Genomic DNA, 25,474 nt, shown 5'->3' with positions numbered 1-25,474 from the left:
TTGAAAGAAGTCAGTCAGGTTGAGTTGAGTTGAGCCAGGTAAGCTATTCAGTTTCTTCCAGTTTTCCTTCTAGCCTTTGTTGCTTAGTTTTCCAGCTTGCATACTCGTACATTCCATGTACTGATGCCAGTTGGCCTGCATCGTCTTATGATGCAGATACAGGTACCCCGGATCAGCATCCTGCACGTCGTTGATCCAGCTGAGCACTCCAGAGTCAGTGGTGAGCCTCCTTGCATTCCGGAGGACTCAATTATTTTGTGTTCTTAGTTTTTGTTTTATTAGGATGTTGCGGGGTCTGTCCCAACATCCATCTCAGTATTTTAGAGGCTTCATAGACAGACAGTCAGTCAGTTAGTTTTAAGTCTCTCATCTTTGTATATATGTAAATATTCTATTTTGAGATTCGAGTTGCCTTTATGGCCATATTTTATAAGTTAAGTTGTTTTGTAATATTGCATTGCATTGAGTTATTCTGTTGGGTTAGGTTTCCGCTGAGTTAAGAAAGTCAGGCCAAGGGTTCGCTTGGGGCCAGAAATGGTCTTCAGGTGCCGGTCCCGCCCAGGGTGTAGGCTCGGGGCGTGACACGAGAAATCAAACCAAACATTCTATTTGTGTTTTTCGAATTGTATATGCATATAAACCGTATGAACGATATATAAAGTATATGTTGTAAGTATGAGAAATTAACACCTAAAATATACTTAGATGGTATGTTTACGTATATGTCAAGTACTCCCTCCGTCCATTTTTATTGTCATGTTGCGCTTTTTAAAAGTCAATTTGACTAATTTTTAAAGTTAAATTAGACTATATTAATTCGATATTTTAAACAAAAAATTAGATATTCAAAAATTATACGAAAAATACTATAAATTACAATTTTTTGCATATCAATATGATGAAAAAATACATCATAATATGTTAGTCAAAGTTTTTTTATAGTTTAACTCTAAAAAGGGAAAACTATGACAATTAAAAGTGAACGGAGATAGTATTTGTTATCGTCTATATTGAGAGAGTGCTCACGACTAGAGTCTTGTATATAAGGGTCCAAAATTAACAAGCCCATTTCAACCCTCATTTTGGGTCTGATTTTAACAGGCCCATTTTGAATGCTCCAAATTTGTTTTCTTTAAAATAAGAACTTCAGTATGTATTTATGATCAAATATAATTTCAAATTTTAAAGAGAAAAATGGTCGAATGCCCCCTTTTACATTTTATCGTTTATAAAAGGTATTCTACTATAGTACACATTGATTAAATATGGAATTGGTACATAATTAATTAGCCAAGGCTTGGACCTACTTTTGTCATAGGGCATAAGTTCAGCGACACAAGCTATCCCACATGACATAATTCAATGACATAACTTATGCCCCCAAAACATAAGTTCAGTAATAAAAGATATGTTCTAAAAAATAAGTTCAGTATCAGAAGTTATGTCTTAAGATAAAAATATTTTGAAAACCCTCCCCTGCAAATTAAAGTTATACGCAAAATATTTTTAAAAAAGTTTTATCTGCGAAATTAATTAGTTGCGTCCAACGAATTTAAGTCATAGCTAAAGCTATTTTGGTCCATAGCAATAAAGACAAAATTTTGAAATCATAAATTTGAGCGACTAAATAAAATAAAAAATCACCTCAAAAGAGAAATAGAAATGTGCAAAAACTTGTTTTGGACTCACTCTATACGGCCAACTTGCCTTATTTGCCGTATAGGGTTTGGCCGGCAAAATTAATAATGGGTTCATTAAAATTTAAAGATACTTTTTATATGAATATTTAGGTGAGGTAAAAATGGCTTAATATATAATTAGTCTTCTAAATTTGTTAGGCACTTTTAATAAAGTATTTCAATTAGATATTTTTATTTTATTTTTAAAATATAATGTGCATGTTTTTATTTAATTATTAAATTAAGTTAATCATATAAAATATGTTATCTCCTATTTTAGATTGGTCTTTATTTTTGTCATTCCACAAACAAAATTGTGACTGAAAATAACCCTGACAATTGAAAAAAAGAATATCGCAAAGCGAAAGACATAAATTTAAATTTCAGAACTCATAAAGTTATGTTTTTTAGTTCTCTAAACTTTTATGAGAACAATGAAAAAATTCTCTAAACTTATGCCTTGCGAATTAAATATTACACAAGTTGGACCTAAACTTTTACCTGGAAAAAATAAATTATAGTTAAAGATATTTTGACCCACAAATCTGCATCATATCAAATAAAAAACATGTGCAAAAATTAAAGATTACCAATTTTAGAAAAATAAAATAAATAAAGATCACTCCAAAATTGGAACAACATGTGAAAAACTTTCAAACTACAATAAATATCATATAATTACTTAATCAAATCACCAATAAATGCATATCAAGATATTACATCTATTTATTACTTAATCAGTAATTTGATTCTTCTATAAATATTTTTTTACACTATTAATGTATAAAACTTAAATTTCATATCTTCTCCCTCTTATTTAAATAATTTTTTTACCTTTTTTGAAAGTGAAGTTTGACTTTAGGCATCATATCTTATTAATACGATCTTGACTCTATCTATAAATAAGTGTTCTTTTCTATCTCAAATTTTAGGTTTATATCATTTGATCAAAATATTTCAACAAAAAATAAAAATGCAACAAGTGACATTGAACAATTGTGACAAGACCATGCCGGCAATTGGCATGGGAACTGTTCTTTCATCTCGGCCGGGGGCGGATCCATCGGAGACGATGAAATCCGCCATATTAGAGGCCATTAAAGTTGGTTATCGTCATTTCGACACGGCGTTTATTTATCAATCGGAAAAGCCTCTGGGAGAAGCAATTGTTGAGGCTATTCATCTTGGCTTTATTAAGTCAAGGGATGAACTTTTTATTACTACAAAGTTATGGTGCACTTTTGCTCAACGTGACCAAATTATTGGTGCTTGTAAACTCAGTCTTAGGTAAGGGTCATATATTATATCGTTTCAATTTATGGGGCAATATTACAAAAGCAATTTTTTTAATTAATTACATTGAATTCTTCAGAGATATATATATAGAGAGAGATGTATATGTATATATTTCAGTTTTGAATACATTCTCTATATTTCAAAATCAAATCCTTGTAACTTTTATATTAAGAAAAAATTTACACTTGTAATTTTAATTTATTTTTATACACCTAGTTATGGATATATCTCATGGGGTAGGGGTAGGGGGATATGTAAGTGCAAAATTTTATAAGTGTTCGATTTTAAAATATAGAGGATGTATCTGAAATTGAATTCATATACACATTTATGATTTTAATTTATTTTTTGATATACTTAGGTATCAATATATCTCTGATAAAGTAGATTTTTTCTGTATAAGGGTGTAATTATTGATTTTAAAATACAGATGATCTATCTAAAATTGAATCATTTAGTGTAATTAACTTGTTTAAGACATAATTAGTACATTTCAAAATAACCATTACTCGATTTCTCTATTTTCGATTCAAAACGTTGTGAATTATCTAAAGTTTTGTAGCAAATAAATGTTCATATGTATTCCAAAATCTATCTAACCGATATATTTAAATTCACAAATTTCATTTTGTGTTTAATTATTATTTTTTTGTGCAGAGAATTGCAATTGGACTATGTGGATATGTATTTAATTCACCACCCTTTGAGAGTAAGTGAAAAAAATACAAAAATTTCCAGTTCCAAAAGAAATGATTCATCCATTGGATATTAAGGGTGTGTGGGAAGGTATGGAAGAATGCAAAAATCTTGGACTCACTAAGGGAATTGGTGTTAGTAATTTCTCTTGCAAAAAACTCGAAAAACGTCTTTCCATCGCTAAAATTCCTCCTGCTGTCAATCAAGTAAGTCAATTTTCTCGATTTTTTTAACTTCTCTAGAGAATAGGGAAGATAAATTGACTTAAGAGTCTGTTTGAATTAGCTAATTAAAAGTAGTCTATAAGTATAAGTGTTGAAAAATAAGTTTAGGTGCTAAAATTAATTTTATAAATAAGCAGTTATGTGTTTAGATAGAAAGAAGTACATAAACTAATAAGAAGCACTTGACCTACTTAATAAATACTTATCAATAATTTTTCTTTTAAAATGGCTAATATGTCTTATATGTTTTTACCAATAAAATAAATTTAAGAATATGTACAAGGAGAAAAAAATGTAATGGAGAGGGAGTTGAGAGTTCTATTTTGGGAAGAGTAGTTTGAGAATTAAGAAAAGATATTAGGAATATAATAGTAAAATATTTGATCAAATCAGAAGTATTTTTTAGCCGATTTTGGCGTATAAGTACTTTCGTTGTTTATCGAACACATAAATAAGTTTAAAGGTGTTTATAAGCTAATTTGATCATAAGCTAAAGAAATTATTACTGACCAACTTATAAGCTGACTCAAACATCCTCTTAATCAATCTATCTTTGGCTATGAATCCGGTCATACCTATTACCTTCCACTCGAAATATATACAAATGAAAATTTTAAAATAAACAAATCTATCTCAATTATGAGTATAGTACCACAAAACTTGTATATCTTAACTGACTTAAAATTCTAGACCTACCTCTGATCGCTCTAGGATTATTTTACATCTGAAAAGGTCAATATTTTTGCTTATTAGAAATATGACAATTCAATGTTGGTCTCATAGATAGCTAATTTTGTTTTGTTGAGGTGGAGATGAATCCAATTTGGCAACAAAAGGAACTAAGGGAATTTTGCAAGGCAAAGGGAATTCACATAACTGCTTATTCTCCCTTGGGTGCATACAATACAATTTGGGGTCACAATAGAGTTATGGAATGTGACGTTCTAACTCAAATTGCTAAATCCAAAGGGAAAACCATTGCTCAGGTATTCTTCTTCTGTTTTCATCTTCTTCTGAATTATATTTTATTGTAATTTTCATCCTTTAGTCTCGAATTATATGGTATGGTCTTTTCTATCTTTATTTCTTCTAACGAGGATACTAACCTTCTCGATATTACCAGTTGAGGGTTTAGTCTTTCAACATTCAATATTTCCCCTTTCGGTCCCAGTGAATTGCTCTTATAGTATGGAGTTTACTATGTCCTCAAGTTTTCTTTATTGAAAAAGTTAGTCGTCAATCAATTAGACAAAGATATTCAGATATGAATAAGATAAAGAAAGATGTAACATAATATTTCTCTTTGTGACTTTTAAGTTGTGAAAAAGGCTCAAATGAGGCTAGGGTTATGAGGGTGGCATGTTGCATGACGTCCACTTCAATGACATATGAAGTCGCGTGGAATGGTGTTGGTCAGGGTGGAGGATCAGCATTGGAGTATTTTTGTAACGTTAGGGATTGTGGTGGAAGGAATAGTATAACAAATGGTGTAAATAATTATTTTTGCATAGTAAAACTTGAAGTGAAAAAAGCTTGTGTTGGTTAATTAATGGTAGGATAAATAAGATCTCTTCACTCTCAATCAAAAATTTTAAGCTTAAGTTTTGAATATGAAAAATAATTATTGGAGAGATTATCCATTCAATAAGTCTTACGAACATAAATTCGAATGATTTGAGGCCCAACACGACTATCGAGGAAAAAGGTAAAAAAAAAAAGAGAGAAAAATTCCATATGACCTCTTCTGTTTTTTTGTTGTAGTTTTTGGGAATGTTAAATTAGTATGAATTTAACCTATTATACATAGCAAGTTGTCTATCTTATCTTTATGAATATTAATTCCACAAATGATAAGCAGATATCTATATTTATCTTTTATGTGACATGGCATGTAGTGTAAAAAAAATTTCTACTTTATCGGTTCATAAAGTTAAATAATTTTGTGAATTTAAAAATAAACATTTTTGCGATTACAAAAAAATAATATATATATTTAAATTTTAAATTCGTCTCTGTCTATGTAGGTAGCATTAAGGTGGATTTATGAGCAAGGGGTGAGTCTTGTTGTAAAAAGTCTCAACAAGGAAAGAATGAAAGAAAATCTTCAAATATTTGATTGGTCACTCACTCAACAAGACTTGGAAAAAATAAGTGAACTTCCACAGCACAAAGGTTTCATCATGGCTTCTTCTTTTGGACCTCATGATTTTGTGATGCAATTAGATGCAGAGATCTAATTACATTTTAGTTAGAGCTCAGTTTCAAGATTTAATTTAAAGTTACTAGTTAGTCCAACTTAAGAATATGTTTTATCGATTGATTTTGATTTGGATAGAATAAATACTCAATAATGTTATCATGATATCGATGAACGTCATTTGTTGTTGGTTATGTTTACTTTTGAGAAACTATGTAGCAGTTTTAGTCCCCAAATTATTGTTATGTTGTGATTTCCATCTTTGTGTTATTCAATCAAGTGCATTTAATCTTTAATTAGTTTAATTGTGTTGAATTAGTCCTTGAAACTAACATTTACATTTGCCATGAATTTTTGTTTTTAAAATTAACAAAATGCCCACTTCACACCTCCATTTCTTTGTTGATAATGAAATTGTTTTTTTTCCCTAGAAAAATGGAAAAACCACTCTCAGGTATTCTCTTATTTTCTTGTTGTATTTTCAACTTCTTGATGTTTACTTTTTCTTGCCTGTTTTCTTTTTAAAAAATGTGGTGGTTGGGTTAATTTCACAAGATATATGTCACCTTTCATTAGCAATATGTATCAGGTAATTTTGTTTGTCAAAGTTAGGACAAATTAATGAGAAGAAATCACCTTGTGACTTGATGATTTTCAACTTACTTCATTGATCATTCGATCACACCTTTTGATATTCTTGTCAATTTGTTTTGTCTTGAGTTCTATTTTCATTATAATTTTCATCCTTCAGTCTAGAATTACAACTGAATCTCTTTTATAATATATTTTTTATTGCTATAGTAAAATAATGTTATAGAGAATATTTAACATAATATAACATGAACGATCAATTTAAATAAGAATAATTATAGTAAGGTCTGACTTATATCATATTTTATATTTAGCTTCAAATATTTGATTGATCACTTTCTCGATAACAATAACTATTAACATACCTAAAATCATTTTGATCATGTGCCCAATTGATGTGAACTTCTATATGATACAACAAATAGTATTATATTATTTGAAATATGGTGTATCTCTTAATTTAATTTATTTAATGTATTTACCTTTTTTAACCATTATTTTAGTGCTTGTGATCTATATATTCTTTAGGTTGATTGCAGATTAACTAACATGTTGATAATATATAAAGGCTTTTGTCTATTATACACTGAACAATTTAGTATATACTTTACCACTTTGAATTTTAGGGTTTTGAAATTTATAAAGACTTGTCAAATTCAACAAGCATAAAAGGTGGTGGTCTATAATCAAATAGATTAATTGCAAATCATACTGATTTATAATTAATTATTCAAATTGGTTGATTGAAACAATTTATTTTAGTTTATAATAGGGGTTTGGGTTTGAAATTCTTGTTCAAATTCAAGATTTATTAATTATGGGGTACTAGTTCAAATTATAAATTAACTTCTCTTTTATTAATTTATCACTAGTTTATTGTATAAGATTACCACTCGCATAAAGAATAACAAATGCAGAAATAAAAATAGAGCAACAAAATGTATAGAAATAGAAATTTATTTTATAGATGTTGTGCCGTAATTTAACTATTTCTAGAAAAATCACTTTTTGAAATGTTCTAACTATAAAAACAATTTGAGAAAAATACTTAGAAAAGAGTCGCCACTTAATTTTTTAAAGAAATTAAGAAAAACTTATAATTTCCAAAGATTTAAACAGAAAAAAATCATTTGAAAAATACCAAAAAAAGAGTTACGGGGGTTCAATTTACACTTCGAGAAGGGTTTAACCATTCGAAGTGTCCGCTAACATGCGGTTGACCTGCGATTCGACTAAAATATATTTTGACTATTTTTTAGAAAAAAATGTGATTTAACATAAGAATAATAATTTACAATATTTGGCTAACTTTGAGAAAAATAGTTAAATAAATGACATGCTTTTATTTTTTTTAGAGAAAGGTATCCAAAATAAAACATTTTGAGTTGAAATACAAATGATTAGAATATAATAAAACTAGATTAATTAGAATTTCTTTTATTCATTTTCGAAATAAATAATTTAAGCATGAAAATTATTTTTTAATTAATTGAAGAATGAAAGCAAAGTTTTGACTAATCCCTTTTTGTTTTGAGAAAAATGACCAAGTAAAGAATATATATATATATATATATTTACTTTATTTTATTTTTTTAGTTTACTTGAGGAATAAATACTTTGACCTTTAAACCAATTTTAACCAACACAAAGGAAATAGCTTATCTTTTGGGGAATCTAATTAAGTTAGTTAAAAAATTATAAAGTTAGAGTTAACTAACAAACAATAAATAATCACAATTAAATAATTAAAGAGTAAGAGAGAAATTGAATTTGGGCCTCCTTTGGGCCAATTTCGCTGGATTTTTTGGGTTATAACCCAATCCCGTTTTTGGTATACGGTGGATGTATATCAGTGTATATGAGCGTATATATTAGCTCTTTTCAGGTATTTCTTGCTTCCAAACATATGTATTCCGCCTCAGCCCTGTATTCCTGCGTTTTTAACCTGTATATCTCTGTATAATGAGTGTATAGTTCTGTATACAATATGTATACAGCCCATTTCTTAGGCTTTTGAACTAATTTCCAGCAGAACGTTGGAGTTCTGGAACCCGTAATAGCTTCCGAATGTATAGGGGCTTTGACTCGAGAAATAGGGAAAGCAAAGATCGAGCCTTTATGGCTCAACTCGGTAATGCAAGGTTGATAAGTCCACCGTGAACAGGGATTCACATACACACAAAGAGAAAGAAAAGAAGTAGAGATTAGCATTTGAAATAAGGAAACAAATGAATGTAATTGAATTCAAATAAAAGTGACTTAAATATTTTAAGATAAAAATAAAATAAAAACCAAAGGCCATTGTTAGGCCCATATGATAACATTCTAAGAATGTGCAAATGAACAAAATATATCTCAACAAGCAAACAATTAAAACTTTAGCAGTATATTCTTTTGATCAAAACAATTTAAAGTAAGAAAAACAAAGCAACAGACAGGAGTTGAAATAACCCATATGTCATGTTCATTTTTTATTTTTATTTTAAAATAAATAAATCAGTAAGATTTTGGACAAAATATAAGTCCCGTTGGCTACATTGATACATAACTAGAATGGCCAAAATGTTATCACACATATCTTAGATTATTTAGCAAAATGAGACCAAAACATCTAACCCAAAGATAATACACTAATCATGGAAGTTAAACTAAAATGAGCATGTTGAGAAGTCAATATTTGAAAGGACGTGAAGATGGAAACTTAAACAATCGATGAATTTGAATAAAAATAGCCCACTAAAAGATATATGCAACAATTGAAATAAGTTTAGCAATGACACCTTTAAACCGAGACGTGGTCGACTTCATGAATACAAGCTAAACAAACCACAAGGAGATGAATTAAACACACTGAAAGTATTGGACATTTTTAAAGAACCACAACAAGGCTAAAAGTAACCAAAGAAAAAGAACAAAATGCCAAATATTCATATTCACATATCAATGAACAAACAGTGACCACAATTTGGCCCAGGAAGATAAATCTAGCTAAAACATTATTGATTTTTCCCAATCTTAATTATAAAGAAAATCAAGACATAATTTAGAAAAGTAAATAAATAAACAGTAAGCACGACAATTAAAGATCAAACGAAACAATAGTTTAAGAAAGGATTTTCACCTTCTTCCGGGCAGCGACTGAGACAACGAGTTTGAAAGCAGCGATTTCCACACCTTAAAATCTCAATACGAACGGTAAGACAAGAATTTCCAAGCAGAATCTAAGCAGCGAACTTTCCGGAACTTAAGATTAGAGAATCGTTTTAAAATTTCTTCGAGTATAAAATGAGTATTTCCAAAGAACTAAGCTCTAAAACATTGTCAAAATCCAATTTCCAAAAAAAAAAACTACCCCTCTCACTTGAATGTCAAGGATTATTTATAGGGGGAGTTGGGGCGATTTAGGGGGAAATCCGTTGGATTTTTGAAAGAAATTTTTTTGAAATTTCGTTGCTCCTTTCCGAGACCAACAGTAAAAGGCATGGGGAGTCCTTCTCTGCTCTGAGACTCTGCGAAAAGGGGGAAAATGAGATGTGAGGGTGATGGATTAGGTTAAGGGTTATGGGTTCGTAGATGGGTGACGAGATTTTCGAATTTGGCTGGATTTTTCTGGGTTGCGTCTGGAGGAAGATGAAGAGTATGGGCAGTGGGGTTGGGGTACTGTATGGCGTATTGTATGCTGTATTGTATTGTTGTTAGGCTATATTGGAATGTTGTGGGTTATTTGGTGAAGAAATGGGCCGGTTTGGTACTATTGGGTTGGGAATGAGTTGGATTGGGAATTGTATTGTTGTTGGATTGATATGAATTGCTTTGTTTAGGATTGGGCTGAGCATTGAATTAAACTAGGCCGGCTGAAATTGAGAGGAAAGGCCCAAAATTTGGTCTTGCAAAGTGGTTGAAGAAATTGGTAAGGAAGTGGCTATAATTGCAATTACAAGGGATTAGAATTAGAACCAATTGATGTTAAAAACTTAGCCGATTTGAATTTAATTGGTGAATTCGGCCAAAAGTTAAATAAGATGAATTAATATAAATTAATGAATTAATTTTAGAAGATTCGGCTAGAATTCAAATAGGACAAATTAACATAATTAATTTATGAGCTTTTTAATCTTAACGAGATAAAATAATTAACTTAATTATAAACTAATCGATTTCAATAAGCTAATTAATTCAAAATTAAAGCTATAATTCAAACTAAAACTAAATTAATAAAATATTTATTTTAACGAAGCAAAAATCTTTTGTTATGATTTTCAAACATTTATAAAATATACTAATTACTTATATAATTATATGAAATATATTTATTATTCAAATACTATAAAAATCGATTGAAATTATTTACACTAACCTTGAAACTATTTGGATTCGACATAGCTAATTATTTTAAATCGTTTGAATATTAAGAAGCTCAAAATCAATTATTATTGGGGAGGGTCAAAATTGGGTATCAACAATAGATGGTCGTGAAGCTTATGAATTTCTTATGAAGATTATGTTTATGTATAGTAATGAACGACAATTTGATGATTAATATAGACTCGGGAAGGGAATATCTAATAGTTTTGGATATTAGATTTTGAGAAAGAAATCTCCAACTTTGGTAAAAAAATTGATTGACATTCCTAAACACACCAAAAAAATTTGGATTGTAACATTTTAAAACTATATCCGGGATTTAAGGTGTGTAATGATCGGGTCGGGTCAGATCAGTTTTGAAGTTTGTTGGTCTAACTTATTGGTTGTATAATAAATATCATATTATTACTTAATCAAATTACCAATAAATGCATATCTTATCAAGATATTACATCTATTTATTACTTGACCAGTAATTTGATTCTTCAATAAATATATTTGTTTTACTCTATTAATATATAAAACTTAAATGTCATACCTTCTCCATATTATTTAAATTTTTTTTTTAAATCTTTTTTAGATTAAAATTTGACTTTAGTCCTCAAATCTTGTCGAGACCTATAAATAAGTGTTCTTTTCTATCTCCAATTTTAGGTTTATATCATATGATCAAAACATTTCAACAAAAAATAAAAATGCAACAAGTGACATTGAAAAATTGTGACAAGCCCATGCCGGCAATTGGCATGGGAACTGTTCTTTCATCTCGGCCGGGGGCGGATCCATCGGAGACGATGAAATCCACCCTATTAGAGGCCATTAAAGCTGGTTATCGTCATTTTGACACAACATTTATTTATCAATCGAAAAAGCCTCTGGGAGGAGCAATTGTTGAGGCTATTCATCTTGGCTTTGTTAAGTCAAGGGATGAACTTTTTATTACTACTAAGTTATGGTGCACTTTTGCTCAACGTGACCAAATTGTTGGGGCTTGTAAACTCAGTCTTAGGTAAGTGTTATATATTATATCATTTCGATTTATGTGACAACATTATTATTTTCAGAGTAATTTTTTTTAATTAATTACATTGGATTCTTCAGATATATTTCAATTACGAATACATCCTCTATATTTCAAAACCAAATCTTTATACCTTTATATTATGAAAAAAATTTACACTTGTAATTTTAATTTATTTTTAGGGGAAATGCATAAGTATCCCCAGCCTATGTCCAAAATCCCTGAGACACACCTAATCTTTACTAAGGTCCTATTACCTCCCGAACTTATTTTATATATAATTTTCTACCCTTTTTCGGCCTACGTGGCACTATACTTGAAAAAATTGTCAACACGCACTGGACCCACAAGATAGTGCCACGTAGGCCGAAAAAGGGTAGAAAATTATATATAAAATAAGTTTGGATGGGGTAATAGGACCTTAGTAAATGTTAGGTGTGTCTCAGAGATTTTGGGCATAGGCTGGGAGATACTTGTGCATTTTCCCTTATTTTTACACACTTAGTTATGGATATATCTCATGGGGTTGGGGGAGGGGATATGTAAGTGTTATAAGTGTTCGATTTTAAAATATAGAGGATGTATCTAAAATTGAATAATATTCATATTTATAATTTTAATTCATTTTTTGATAAACTTATGTACCAATATATCTCATAGGGGGGTGTAAAAACTAGATTTTTTTTGTATTAAGTGTATAAGTATTGATTTTAAAATACAGATAATGTATCTAAAATTGAATCATATAATAAAAGTGTTTAGTGAAATTAACTTGTTTAAGACATAACTAGTACATTTCAAAATAACCATTACTCAACTTTTCTATTTTCGATTCAAAACGTTGTGAATTATCAAAGTTTTGTAGCAAATAAACGTTCATATATGTCCCAAAATCTATCTAGTCGATATTTAAATTCACAGATTTAATTAATTTGTGTTTAATTATTTTTTTGTGTGCAGAGAATTGCAATTGGAATATGTGGATATGTATCTAATTCACCACCCTTTAAGAGTAAGTGAAACGATTCAAAAATTTCCAGTTCCAAAAGAAATAATTCATCCATTGGATATTAAGGGTGTATGGGAAGGTATGGAAGAATGCAAAAATCTTGGACTCACTAAGGGAATTGGTGTTAGTAATTTCTCTCGTAAAAAACTTGAGGAACTCCTATCTGTCACTAAAATTCCTCCTGCCGTCAATCAAGTAAGTCAATTTTCTCAATAATATATATAATAACACTTATATATCCCTACTGACTTAAAATTCTGAATCTGTCTCTGATCGCTCTAGAATTATCTTTACATTTGAAAAGGTCACTATTTATGTTTGTCTCATAGATGGCTAATTTTGTTTTGTTGAGGTGGAGATGAATCCAATTTGGCAACAAAAGGAACTAAGGGAATTTACATAACTGCTTATTCTCCCTTGGGTGCATATAATACAACTTGGGGTCACAATAAAGTTATGGAATGTGATGTATTAACTCAAATTGCTAAATCCAAAGGGAAAACCACTGTTCAGGTATTCTTCTTGTTAGTTCCTTTTTAATTATAATTTTATTCTTTCAGTCACGAATTATATAGTATGGTCTTTTATATCTTTATTCTTTCTAACGAGGACGCTAACCTTCTCAATCTTTCCAGTCAAGGGTTTAGTGTTTCAACATTCAATATTTCCCCCTTTTGTTCCCAAGGAATTGCTCTTATAGTAGGAGATTTATTGTGTCCACAAGTTTTCATTATTAAGAAAGTTGCTTGTCAAACAACTAGACAAAAAATTTAGATATAAAAAAGATAAAGAAAAACGCAAGGTAATGATCCTATTTGTGACTTCTATGTTGTGAAAAGGGGTTAAATGAGGTTAGAGTGATGGGGGTGTAATGTGATGTGAAGATGAGCTAATGTCAGTTAGAAGTTAGTTAATGTTAGTTAGGCTGTTAAAAGTGAAAGGGTAGATCAGTCATTTTATAATAATTAGTTGTAACTACCTAGCATAGAGTTAGTTAGTAAGATTAGTTACAAGTCATAGTAAGAGAGTTATAAATACTATGACTCACCCAATGTAATCTTCTTCTTCTTAATACAAAATATCTGAGATGCTCATGGAGCTCTCATTGTTGCTCTGATTGAGCTCTTTCATTTTACCTTCATGGTATCAGAGCAATACCTTCACAGTGCTTACTGTTGAAGACGAGTTGTGCAAAGGATCAAAGAATCAATTTCTGATTCATCGATTCATCTGTATCATCAGAATTCATTACAGATCTGAGCTTGGAGCTGAATTTTGTGGTGAATAATTGTTGATTTTTCTCTGGTTTTGCTTCCGCAACAACAATTTATCAAGGATCTAATATGGTGAATGATCAAATAGCTGTGGATCAGTCTCCAATCGTCAACAATGGCCAATGAGCTACTGGTTCCTTACATGGTAACACTGGAACAGGACAAGGTATCGACTATAATCATACTTTGTTTCTCAGTCCTACTGATGTTAGTGGAATTAGCATCATCTCGTTTCAGCTAGTAGGTGTTGAAAACTATACTCTGTGGAATCGATCTATTAGGCTAGCTCTGTTAGAGAGGAATAAAATAGGGCTAATTGATGGATCTTCTCGAAAAGAGGTTTATAGTGAGGAATTATGGGGACAATGGGAAAGAGTGAATGCCATTGTATTATCATGGCTTATGAATTCAGTTTTGAAGAGTTTACTGAGTGGTATATCATTTGCTACTATTGCTTTTGATGTTTGGATTGATTTAAAAGAGAGATTTAACAGAGTGGATGGATCTAGATCTTACAGTTTACACAAAGATATTTCTTCCTTGCAGGAGGGTAATATGTTTGTTTCTGTATACTATACGAGGCTTAAAAATCTATGGGATGAATTTGAGGCTTTGGTACCTTCTCCTTCTTGTAATTGTGATAGATCCAAAGGCTTTGTGATTCATCTTAACAGGCAGAAGTTGTATCAGTTTTTGATGGGATTAAATGAGTCATATCATCAGGCTAGAAGTCAGATTCTTCTCATGGATCCATTACCAACTATTAATCAGGCGTATGGAATGATAGTGGGGGATGAGAGTCAAAATGCTATGGTTACTCACACTAATAACACTAGTAGTACGGGCATGAGTTTCATTAGTGAGGATTCAGTAGCTCTGTACTCCAAGGTTGGTAGCAGTTCTGGGGTAAATCAAAAGTTTAAAAGGAATTCTATGCTAGTGTGTGAGTTCTGTAAATGTAAAGGACATAGTAAGGGGTTCTGCTACAAGGTGATAGGATATCCTCCTAACTTCAAATCCAAAAGAAAGACTCAAGGTGTTACTTCTGGTCAGGTAACAGCTGATGTTGGTCACACTAATACATCAACATCTCAGGCACTTCTCATATGGTATGAACACTTATGTTCATATACCAAGTGAAGTACAAAGGGTGAATCATCCACAGCTAACATGAATGTTAACTTAGCTGGCAATAACCACAATAGGACAGTGAGCCAAGCTGAGAAGGATGTTCAACAACTTCTTCAGGGCTGCACTTTCATAAAGGATCAGTATGATCACATACTCCACATGTTTCAGCAAAGATCAGAACCTGCTGTAGTAGCCTGCAATGCTACTCATTCAGCAGGTAATGTGTTTTTTGTCTCTGAAAATAGTGATGTTTGGATTGTGGACACTGGGGCAACTAATCACATGGTGTCTAATTTGGATATGTTGATTAAAGAGTCTGTATCAAAACTGGATGTTCCTAAGACAGTATACCTTCCAAATGGTGATGCCACTCAAGTTACTCATGTTGGATCATGTGCATTATCTACTAGAAGTGTTCTTACAGATGTGTTTCATCTTCCAGAATTCAAACATAACTTGATGTCTGTCAGTAAGATCACAAAGGAATTAGACTGTTCAGTCACCTTTTTCCCTCATTTTTGTGTATTCTAGGAGCTTTACAGTGGGAAGGTGAAAGAGGTTGGTAGAGAGGCCGGAGGTCTATATTTGTTGTTGCATCAGTTAGTTGATAAAAAGAAGGAGTCTGCATTGAAGGTTGCGTTTTTTGCTACCAATCCAAGCTCAGAGTGTCATGATTCAGATATGGAACTATGGCATAAGATATTAGGGCATGTTTCATCAACAGTTCTTGCTAGAATATTTGATATGAATAAGCAGAGTTTGTGTCGGATTTCTAAGTGTTTAGTGTGTCCATATGCTAAACAAACAAGAGTAGTTTTTCCTACTAGTAGTATCAAAAGTAAATGTTGTTTTGACCTGATACATATTGACCTATGGGGTCCTTAAAATACTCTTATTTGTGATGGCAATAAGTACTTACTATTGTTGATGACTTCTCCAGAATGACTTGGGTATTCTTACTTAAACTCAAGTCTGATATTTGTGTTTCATTGCAAGTATTCTTATAGTTTGTCAAGACACAGTTTGGTAAAATGGTGAAAATAATAAGAACTGATAATGGCACAGAGTTTGTCAATTCTGTTTGTGATCAAATGTTCAAAAATATGGGGATTATACATCAAAGAACTTGTCCATATACCCCACAGCAAAATGGGGTAGCTGAGAGGAAACATAGGCACATACTTGAAGTTACTAGGGCTATGAGGTTTCAAGCACAAGTACCTTTAAGATATTGGGGACTCTATGTTCTAATTGCAGCTTATGTTATTAACAGACTTCCCAGCAGCAGGGTTATCAATTTTCAAACTCCATATGAGAGATTGTATGGTACTCCACCTGTATTAAGTCATTTGAGGACACTTGGATGTTTATGTTTTGCCAAAGATCTATATGTTCATGACAAATTGATGCCAAGATCAAGAATGGTTGTGCAAATGGGATATTCAGAAGTACAAAAGGGGTATATACTGCTAGATTTGAGCAGCAACTCCTTTTTCACAAGTAGAGATGTGTTGTTTAGAGAAGAAATATTCCCATTTTCTCAAAGTAAAAACCAGGTACACCAACCTGTATTTACAGATCCTTTGCAGGATACAGGCGTTTTGTTTCCTCACTTAGATCTTGCTTCACTACCTCGTTGTGGTCCATCATCAGATGATGTTTTACAGCAGTGTGACGATTCACAACCTGAGGTTCCACCTATGACTGCAGCTGATGGGGTTGACAGTGCAGCAGGTAGTGATTGTGTGCATGTTGCTGTTAATGACACAAGTGCACCTGAGATGGTTCCGAGTGCTACTGAGACTGATGTTGTACCAACCAGCAGGAGATCTACTAGGATCAGACAAGCTCCACTGTGGTTAAAAGAGTTTGTATCCTTGCCAGGTCATAAGGAAGTGAAGTATCCTCTGTGTAATTATTTGAGCCATTCTCATTTGTCACCTAGCTATCAGTGTTATATTGCTGCTGCTACTACACCATGCAAGGAACCTACCAGTTATTCAGAAGCTATCAAGGATCCAAGATGGGTTGCTGCTATGAAAGATGAAATTCAGGCATTGGACAGTAACCATACTTGGGAGATCACTGACTTACCACCTGGAAAGAAGCCTATTGGGTGTAGGTGGATATACAAAGTCAAGTATAAATCTACTGGTGAGATTGAGAGGTTCAAAGCAAGACTAGTTGCAAAAGGTTACAGTTAACAAGAAGGGATAGACTATAATGAGACTTTCTCACATGTGGTTAAAATGGTGACAGTGAGGACCATTGTGTCTTTGGCTGCTTCTAGACATTGGCCTATCCATCAAATTGATGTGTTTAATGCATTTTTGCAAGGAGACTTGGAGGATGAAATCTATATGCAGCTACCTCTAGGTTTTGTCAGTCAAGGGGAGAAAATATGTAGACTGACAAAGTCTTTATATGGACTCAAACAGGCTCCAAGGCAGTGGAATCATAAACTGACTGAGACTCTTCTTAAATTGAGTTTCAAACAAAGTCAATATGATCATTCTTTGTTCATTAATAAGTCAGAAGAGGGAATCATTATAGTATTGGTTTATGTGGATGATATGTTAGTAACTGGAAGCAGTTTGAAGTTGATAAAAGAAACTAAAAAGGCACTGCAACTAGCACTCAATATGAAGGATTTAGAGGAGCTAAAATATTTCTTAGGCATTGAGTTTGTCAGATCAGCTGAGGGTATACTAATGCATCAAAGGAAGTACATTCTTGAGCTTATTTCTGAGGTTGGCATGACAGCAGCCAGACCTGCAGGAACCCCTATTGACATCAATGTTAAGCTAACTTCCAAACAGTATGATGATCACCTAAGCAAATATCCAGAAGAGTTGGAGTATCCTCTGGTGGATCAGACTATGTATCAAAAGCTCATAGGCAAACTCTTGTACTTGAATATGACTAGACTAGACATATCATTCAACACTTAAACTCTAAGCCAATTTCTACAACAACCAAAGAAGTCTCACATGGATGCAACACTAAGGGTGATTAAGTATCTAAAGAGACAACCAGGGCAAGGCTTATTGTTATGAAGTGACTCAGATGAGCTAGTTTCTGCATATTGTGATGCTGATTGGGCCTCATGCTCAATCACTAGGAAATCTGTTAGAGGATACATGGTCAAGATTGGTAAATCACTAGTGTCTTGGAAGGCTAAGAAACAAACGACAGTTTCAAGAAGTTCTGCTGAAGCAGAATATAGAAGTTTAGCTTCCACAGTCTCTGAATTGGTATGACTACTTGGCATGCTTAAAGAAGTAGGTGTTGAGGTTCAACTGCCAAGTCAAATATATAGTGATAGTAAGGCTGCAATACAAATTGTAGCAAATACTGTATATCATGAAAGAACAAAGCACACTGAGATTGACTGTCACTTCATAAGAGAGAAATTACAAAAGGGATTGATCAAGGTGGATTACATTCCAACTAAGGAGCAGCCTGCTGATATCTTAACCAAAGGATTGACCAGATTACAGCATGATCATCTTCTATCCAAGCTTGGAGTGTTGAACATATTTTCCCCTCCAAGCTTGAAGGGAGTAATGTGATGTGGAGATGAGCTACTGTCAGTTAGAAGTTAGTTAATGTTAGTTAGGCTGTTAAAAGTGAAAGGGTAGATTAGTCATTTTATAATAATTAGTTGTAACTACCTAGCATAGAGTTAGTTAGTAAGATTAGTTACAAGTCACAGTAAGAGAGTTATAAATATTGTGACTCACCCAATGTAATCTTCTTCTTCTTAATACAAAATATCTGAGATGCTCATGGAGCTCTCATTGTTGCTCTGATTGATCTCTTTCATTTTACCTTCAAAGTGACATGCCATTACGCAAGGTTAATTCGAATTACGCATTACACAAGGTGAATCCGAATGATTTGTGGCCTAACGCTACTATCGAACACCTAGTGAAAAGGGTACAAAAAAGACAAAGGAAGAAATTCCATCCGACCTCAGTTTTCATCTATTATACATAGCAAGTTGCCTATCTTATTTTTAAAAATATTAATTCGATTAATCATATTAGACAAGTACTTGTATTCATCTTTTATGTGACATGACGTGTAGTGTAAAAATTCTTCTACTACACTGGTCCATAAAGTTAAATAATTTTGTGAATTTAAAAACAAACACATTTGTGATTACAAGAAAAATAACAAATATTTAAATTTTAAATCCGTCTCTGTGTATACAGATAGCATTGAGGTGGATTTATGAGCAAGGGGTGAGTCTTGTTGTAAAAAGTCTCAACAAGGAGAGAATGAAAGAAAATCTTCAAATATTTGATTGGTCACTCACTCAACAAGACTTGGAAAAAATAAGTGAACTTCCACAGCACAAAGGTTTCAATTTGGCTTCTCATTTTGGACCTCATGATTTTCTGTTGCAATCAGATGCAGAGATCTAATTGTTTTTTCATTGAGGATTACATTTCAATCAGAGCTCGATTTCAAAATTTAATTTAAAGTTATTAGTTAGTTCAAACTTAAGAATATGTTTTATTGATCGGTTTTTGGATCAAATAAATACTCAATAGTGTCATCTTGATATCGATGGACATCATTTGTTGTTGGTTACATTAACTTTTGAGTAACTATATATATAGCAGTTTTTGTCCCCGAATTATTGTTATGTTGTGATTTTCATCTTTGTTTTATTCGGTCAAGCGCATTTAACCTTTAATTAGTTTAAGTGTGTTGAATTAGTCCATGAAACTAACTTTTCCATTTGCCATGAATTATTGTGTTTTAAATTACCAAATGCCCACTTCACACCTCCATTTCTTTGTTGAGTATGAAAAAAAAAAATCTAGAAAAATGGAAAAAACAATCCTCAATCAACTTCTTGGTGGATACTTTTTCTTGTCTAGTTTTTTTTATAAAAAGAAAAAGAAAAAGTGGTGTTTGGGTTAATTTCACAGGATATATGTTGTCATCTTTCATTAGTAATATATATCAGGTACCTTTGTTCATCAAAGTTAAAAAATATTAATGAGAAGTAATTACCCTGCGACTTGATCGATCTCAACCAACTACTTCATTGACCACTAGATCACATCCTTATCTATTATTGTCAAGTTTTGTTTAGTCTTGAGTTTATTTTCATTATAATTTTATTCCTTCAGTCTAGAATTACAATCAAACCTCTTTATGATATATTCTTATTGCTATAACAAAATAATTTCATAGAGAACATCTAACATAATATAACATGAAAAAATAATTTAAATAAGAATTTGACCATTATAGTGAAATATTCTTATACATGACAATTATAAAAGGTCTTACTATATATGGTATGATCTTCCGCCTTATCTCTGTTTCTTGTACTTTATGGGAATGTTATACAAGAACAATAACAACTCAGTGTGATCCCTCAATTAAGATCTAAAAAAGGTAAATTATATGTATATCTTATACTTACCTTCAAATATTTGATTGGCCACTTTTTCAACAACAAGAACATGCTTAGTGTTTTCACCATGGCTTCTACTTTAACCACACAAAAAAAAAATCATTATTACTCATTCTAAAATCATTTTGATCATCTGTCCAATTGATGTGAACTTCTATATGATTCTAACAAATAGTATTAAATTGTTTGAAATATGGTGCATCTCCTAATTCAATTTACTTAATGATAACCTTTTTTAGTCATATTTTAGTTCTTGTGATCTATAATTTTTCAGGTTTATTGTAAACTATCTCACATGTTGATTATATATAAGGGATTTTGTTTATTACAAACTGACCAATTTAGTATATACTTATCCATTTTGGGTTTTGGGATATTGGGATTTGCCAAGGCTTGTACCTACTTTTGTCTTTGTTGAAAATTTGAGTTGGGTCATTCACATAAATGTTCCTATATGGGTGGTCTTTAATTTTTACCCTTCAAACTCCTTATTTTGTACTCCCCTATTCTTGAAAAGACCGCTATGCACCTTGACTTTAAAATTCTAAGTAAAAAAATCCAAAAATGTCCCTAAAAGCGAAAAAACAAAACAAAACAAAACAAATTCCAAGGCACAAGTTCAATTAAATTATGCCGTAGGCCTCAGACATAAGTTCAGTGACTCAAATTATGCTTCAAGACAATAAAAATTATGCCTAAGGCACGAGCTATGACCAAGGCATAAGTGCAGACGTGGAGTGACACAAGTTATACCAGAAGGCAAAAGCTATGTCCAAGACAGAAGTTTAGTAGCTCAAGTTATGTCACAGGGTATAAGTTCAGAGGTACAAACTATGTCACATAAGTTTAGTGACAAAATTTATGCCCAAGACATAAGTTCAGTATAAAAGTTACGTCCCAAAAAATAAGTTCAGTAACAAAAGTTATACCTTCCGATAAAAGTTCACTAAAAAATTTACCCTGTTATGCATTAAGGCAAAATATTTTCTAAAAAGTTTTATTTGTTGAATTAGTTGAACAAATTTAAGTTATAGTTATGAGTACTTTGACCCATAATTTTTTATTAAATGAACACAAGAGACAAAAATTTAAAATTATAAATTTAAGAGACTAAAATTAAAAATCACCTCAAAATAGAAACGTGAAAAAACTTGTTTTGGACTCACTCTATACTGCCGAACTTGACTTATGTGCGGTCCTGCATTGAACTCACACTATAGGGTTAGGCCGGCTAAATTCATAATGAATGGGCTCATTTAAATTTAAACTATACTTCTAAATTTAAAGGATAAATTGTATAATTAGACGTACTTTAAGGGATTTGTCTTGAGTTCTATTTTCATTATAATATTCATCCTTCAGTCTAGAATTACAACTGAATCTCTATTACAGTAAAAAATTTTATTGCTATAATAAAATAATGTTATAGAGAATATTTAACATAATATAACATGAAGGATCAATTTAAATAAGAATTTGACTATTATAGTAAAATATTCTTATACAGACAATTATAGAAAGTTTTGACTTATATATGGTATGATCTCCACACATAGGGGTTTGACCGGAAATTTGTACTCACTCTATGGGGTTAGGCCGGCAAAATTCATAATGAGCTCATTCAAATTTAAACTATACTTTTATTTAGGTGCGATAAAAATGGCTTAATATATAACTAATGTTTTAAATTTGTTAGAATATTCTAGATAGATTTTGAACTTTTTAATAAAGTATTTTAATTAGATATTTTTAATTTATAATTTTTTTAAAAAGGTGCACGTTTTCATTCAATTATTAAATCAAGTTAATCACATAAAATATGTTATCTCCTATTTTAGAGTGATCTTTATTTTTTGTTTTGCAAGTAACAAAGTTGTGACTGAAAATAACCTTGAGTTTAGTTTCAGAACTCACAAAGTTAATGCATCTTAGTTCTCTAAACTTATACCGAACAAGACAAAATTTGACAAAATTCACAAGATGCCTTATAAGTCATAAGTTTAGTTTCAAAAACCCACAAAATTCTGATTCTTAGTTCTCTAAACTTTTGTAGGACAATGCAAAATATTTCTAAATATGCCTTGCGAATTAGAGGCTAGTATACTAGACAATTTATGTTGAACCTAAACTTTTGCCTTGCAAAATTAAGTTATAGTCAAATATATTTTGACCCACGAATCTTCATCAAATAAAAAACATGTGCAAATATTAAAGATTACCAATTTTAGGAAAATAAAATAAAATAAAGAACACTCTAAAATAGGAAATATGTGAAAAACTTTTAAACTACAATAAATATCATATTATTACTTAATCAAATTACCAATAAATGCATATCAAGATATATATATCTATTTATTACTTATCAATAATTTGATTCTTCTATAAATATAATTTTTCACTCCATTAATATATAAAACTTAAATTTCATTTCTTCTCCCTCTTATTTAAATAATATTTTTTATCTTTTTTGGAAGTGAAGTTTGACTTTAGGCGTCAAATCTTATTAATACGATCTTGACTCTATCTATAAATAAGTGTTCTTTCCTCTCTCAAATTTTAGGTTTATATCATATGATCAAAACATTTCAACAAAAAATAAAAATGCAACAAGTGATATTGAACAATTGTGACAAGGCCATGCCGGCAATTGGCATGGAAACTGTTCTTTCATCTCGGCCAGGGGCAGACCCATTGGAGACGATGAAATCCGCTCTATTAGAGGCCATTAAAGCCGGCTATCGCCATTTCGACACCGCCTTTATTTATCAATCGGAAAAACCTCTAGGAGAATCCATTGTTGAGGCTCTACATCTTGGTCTTATTAAATCAAGGGATGAACTTTTATATTATGAAAAAAACTTACACTTGTAATTTTAATTTATTTTTACACACTTAGTTATGGATATATCTCATGGGGTTGGGGGAGAGGATAGGTAAGTGTTATAAGTGTTTGATTTTAAAATATAGATGATGTATCTAAAATTGAATCATACACACAATTATAATTTTAATTTATTTTTGATAAACTTATATACCAATATATCTCATAGGGGTTGTAAAAAGTAGATTATTATTTTTTTGTATAAAGGGTATAAGTATTGATTTTGAAATACATATGATGTATCTAAAATTGAATCATATTATAAAAGTGTTTAGTGAAATTAACTTGTTTAAGAAATAACTAGTACATTTCAACTTTACTATTTTCGTTTCAAAATGTTGTGAATTATCTAAAGTTTTTTGCAAATAAACGTTCATATGTATCCCAAAATCTATCTAGTCGATATATTTAAATTCACAAATTTAATTTTGCATTTAATTTTATTTTATTTTTGTGCAGAGAATTGCAATTGGAATATGTGGATATGTATCTAATTCACCACCCTTTGAGAGTAAGTGAAACAATTCAAAAATTGCCAGTTCCAAAAGAAATAATTCATGCATTGGATATTAAGGGTGTGTGGGAAGGTATGGAAGAATGCAAAAATCTTGGACTCACTAAGGGAATTGGTGTTAGTAATTTCTCCTGCAAAAAACTTGAGGAACTTCTTTCCGTCGCTAAAATTCCTCCTGCCGTTAATCAAGTAAGTCAATTTTCTCAAAATTTTCAACTACTCGAGAGAATAGATAAGATAAACTGACTTAAAAGTCTATTTGAATTAGCTGATTAAAAGTAGTAAATAATCAATGTTTATCAAACATCTAAATAAGTTAAAAGGTGTTTATAAGTTAAAAATATTATTACTAACCAACTTATAAGCTTACTCAAACACCCTTTTAACCATTCCATCTTTGGCTATGAATATCCAACCGTACCTATTACTTTCCACTCGAAATATATAAAATAAAAATTTTAAATAGACAAATCTATCTCAATAATGAATATCGTAGCACTTATATATCTCAACTGACTTAAAATTTTGAATCTCCCTTTATCTGATAGATGGCTAATTTTGTTTTGTTGAGGTGGAGATGAATCCAATTTGGCAACAAAAGGAACTAAGGGAATTTTGCAATGCAAAGGGAATTCATATAACTGCTTATTCTCCTTTGGGTGCATATAATACAATTTGGGGTGACAATAGAGTTATGGAATGTGATGTTCTAACTCAAATTGCTAAATCCAAAGGGAAAACCACTGCTCAGGTATTCTTTTTGTGTTTTCATCTTCTTGTGAATTATAATTTAATTGTAATTTTCATCCTTTAGTCTCGAATTATATGGTATGATCTTTTCTATCTTTATTCCTTCTAATGAGGAAACTAACCTTCTCGATATTACCAGTAGAGGGTTTAGTCTTTCAACATTCAATATTTCACCTTACGGTCCCTGTGAATTGCTCTTATAGTATTAGGTTTACTATGTCCTCAAGTTTTCTTTAGTAAGAAATATGAATGTCATTCAATTAGACAAAGATATTCAGATATGAATAAAATAAAGAAAAATGTATACAATGTTCCTCCTCTTGGTGACTTTTAACTTGTGAAAAAAAGGTCAAATGAGTTTAGGGTGAAGGATCAGCAATGGAGCATTTTTGTTACAATTTTGTAA

General features: G+C 31.2%; 1 protein-coding gene and 2 pseudogenes across 1 annotated transcript in view; all 3 read left to right on the top strand.

The window, feature by feature from the left end:
- The first annotated feature begins 2,652 nt into the window (after nt 1-2,652).
- On the top strand, nt 2,653-6,132 carry LOC102586974 (D-galacturonate reductase-like; annotated as a pseudogene).
- A 5,611-nt stretch (nt 6,133-11,743) lies between these two features.
- On the top strand, nt 11,744-19,913 carry LOC102586631 (D-galacturonate reductase-like; annotated as a pseudogene).
- A 3,594-nt stretch (nt 19,914-23,507) lies between these two features.
- Nucleotides 23,508-25,474, top strand: part of LOC102586306 (D-galacturonate reductase-like) — a 4,509-nt gene continuing 2,542 nt past the window's right edge. The window contains exons 1-3 of the mRNA XM_006355022.2: nt 23,508-23,790; nt 24,264-24,507; nt 24,890-25,069. Of these exons, the coding sequence (XP_006355084.1) occupies nt 23,525-23,790; nt 24,264-24,507; nt 24,890-25,069 (690 nt within the window). The 5' untranslated portion in view covers nt 23,508-23,524. The remainder of the gene's footprint in view (nt 23,791-24,263; nt 24,508-24,889; nt 25,070-25,474) is intronic.

This window comes from Solanum tuberosum, unplaced genomic scaffold, assembly GCF_000226075.1.
Source record: "Solanum tuberosum cultivar DM 1-3 516 R44 unplaced genomic scaffold, SolTub_3.0 scf00189, whole genome shotgun sequence".
Taxonomy (NCBI): domain Eukaryota; kingdom Viridiplantae; phylum Streptophyta; class Magnoliopsida; order Solanales; family Solanaceae; genus Solanum; species Solanum tuberosum.
Note: the sequence above shows the minus strand (reverse complement) of the source record. Positions and strands in the feature narration are given on the sequence as shown.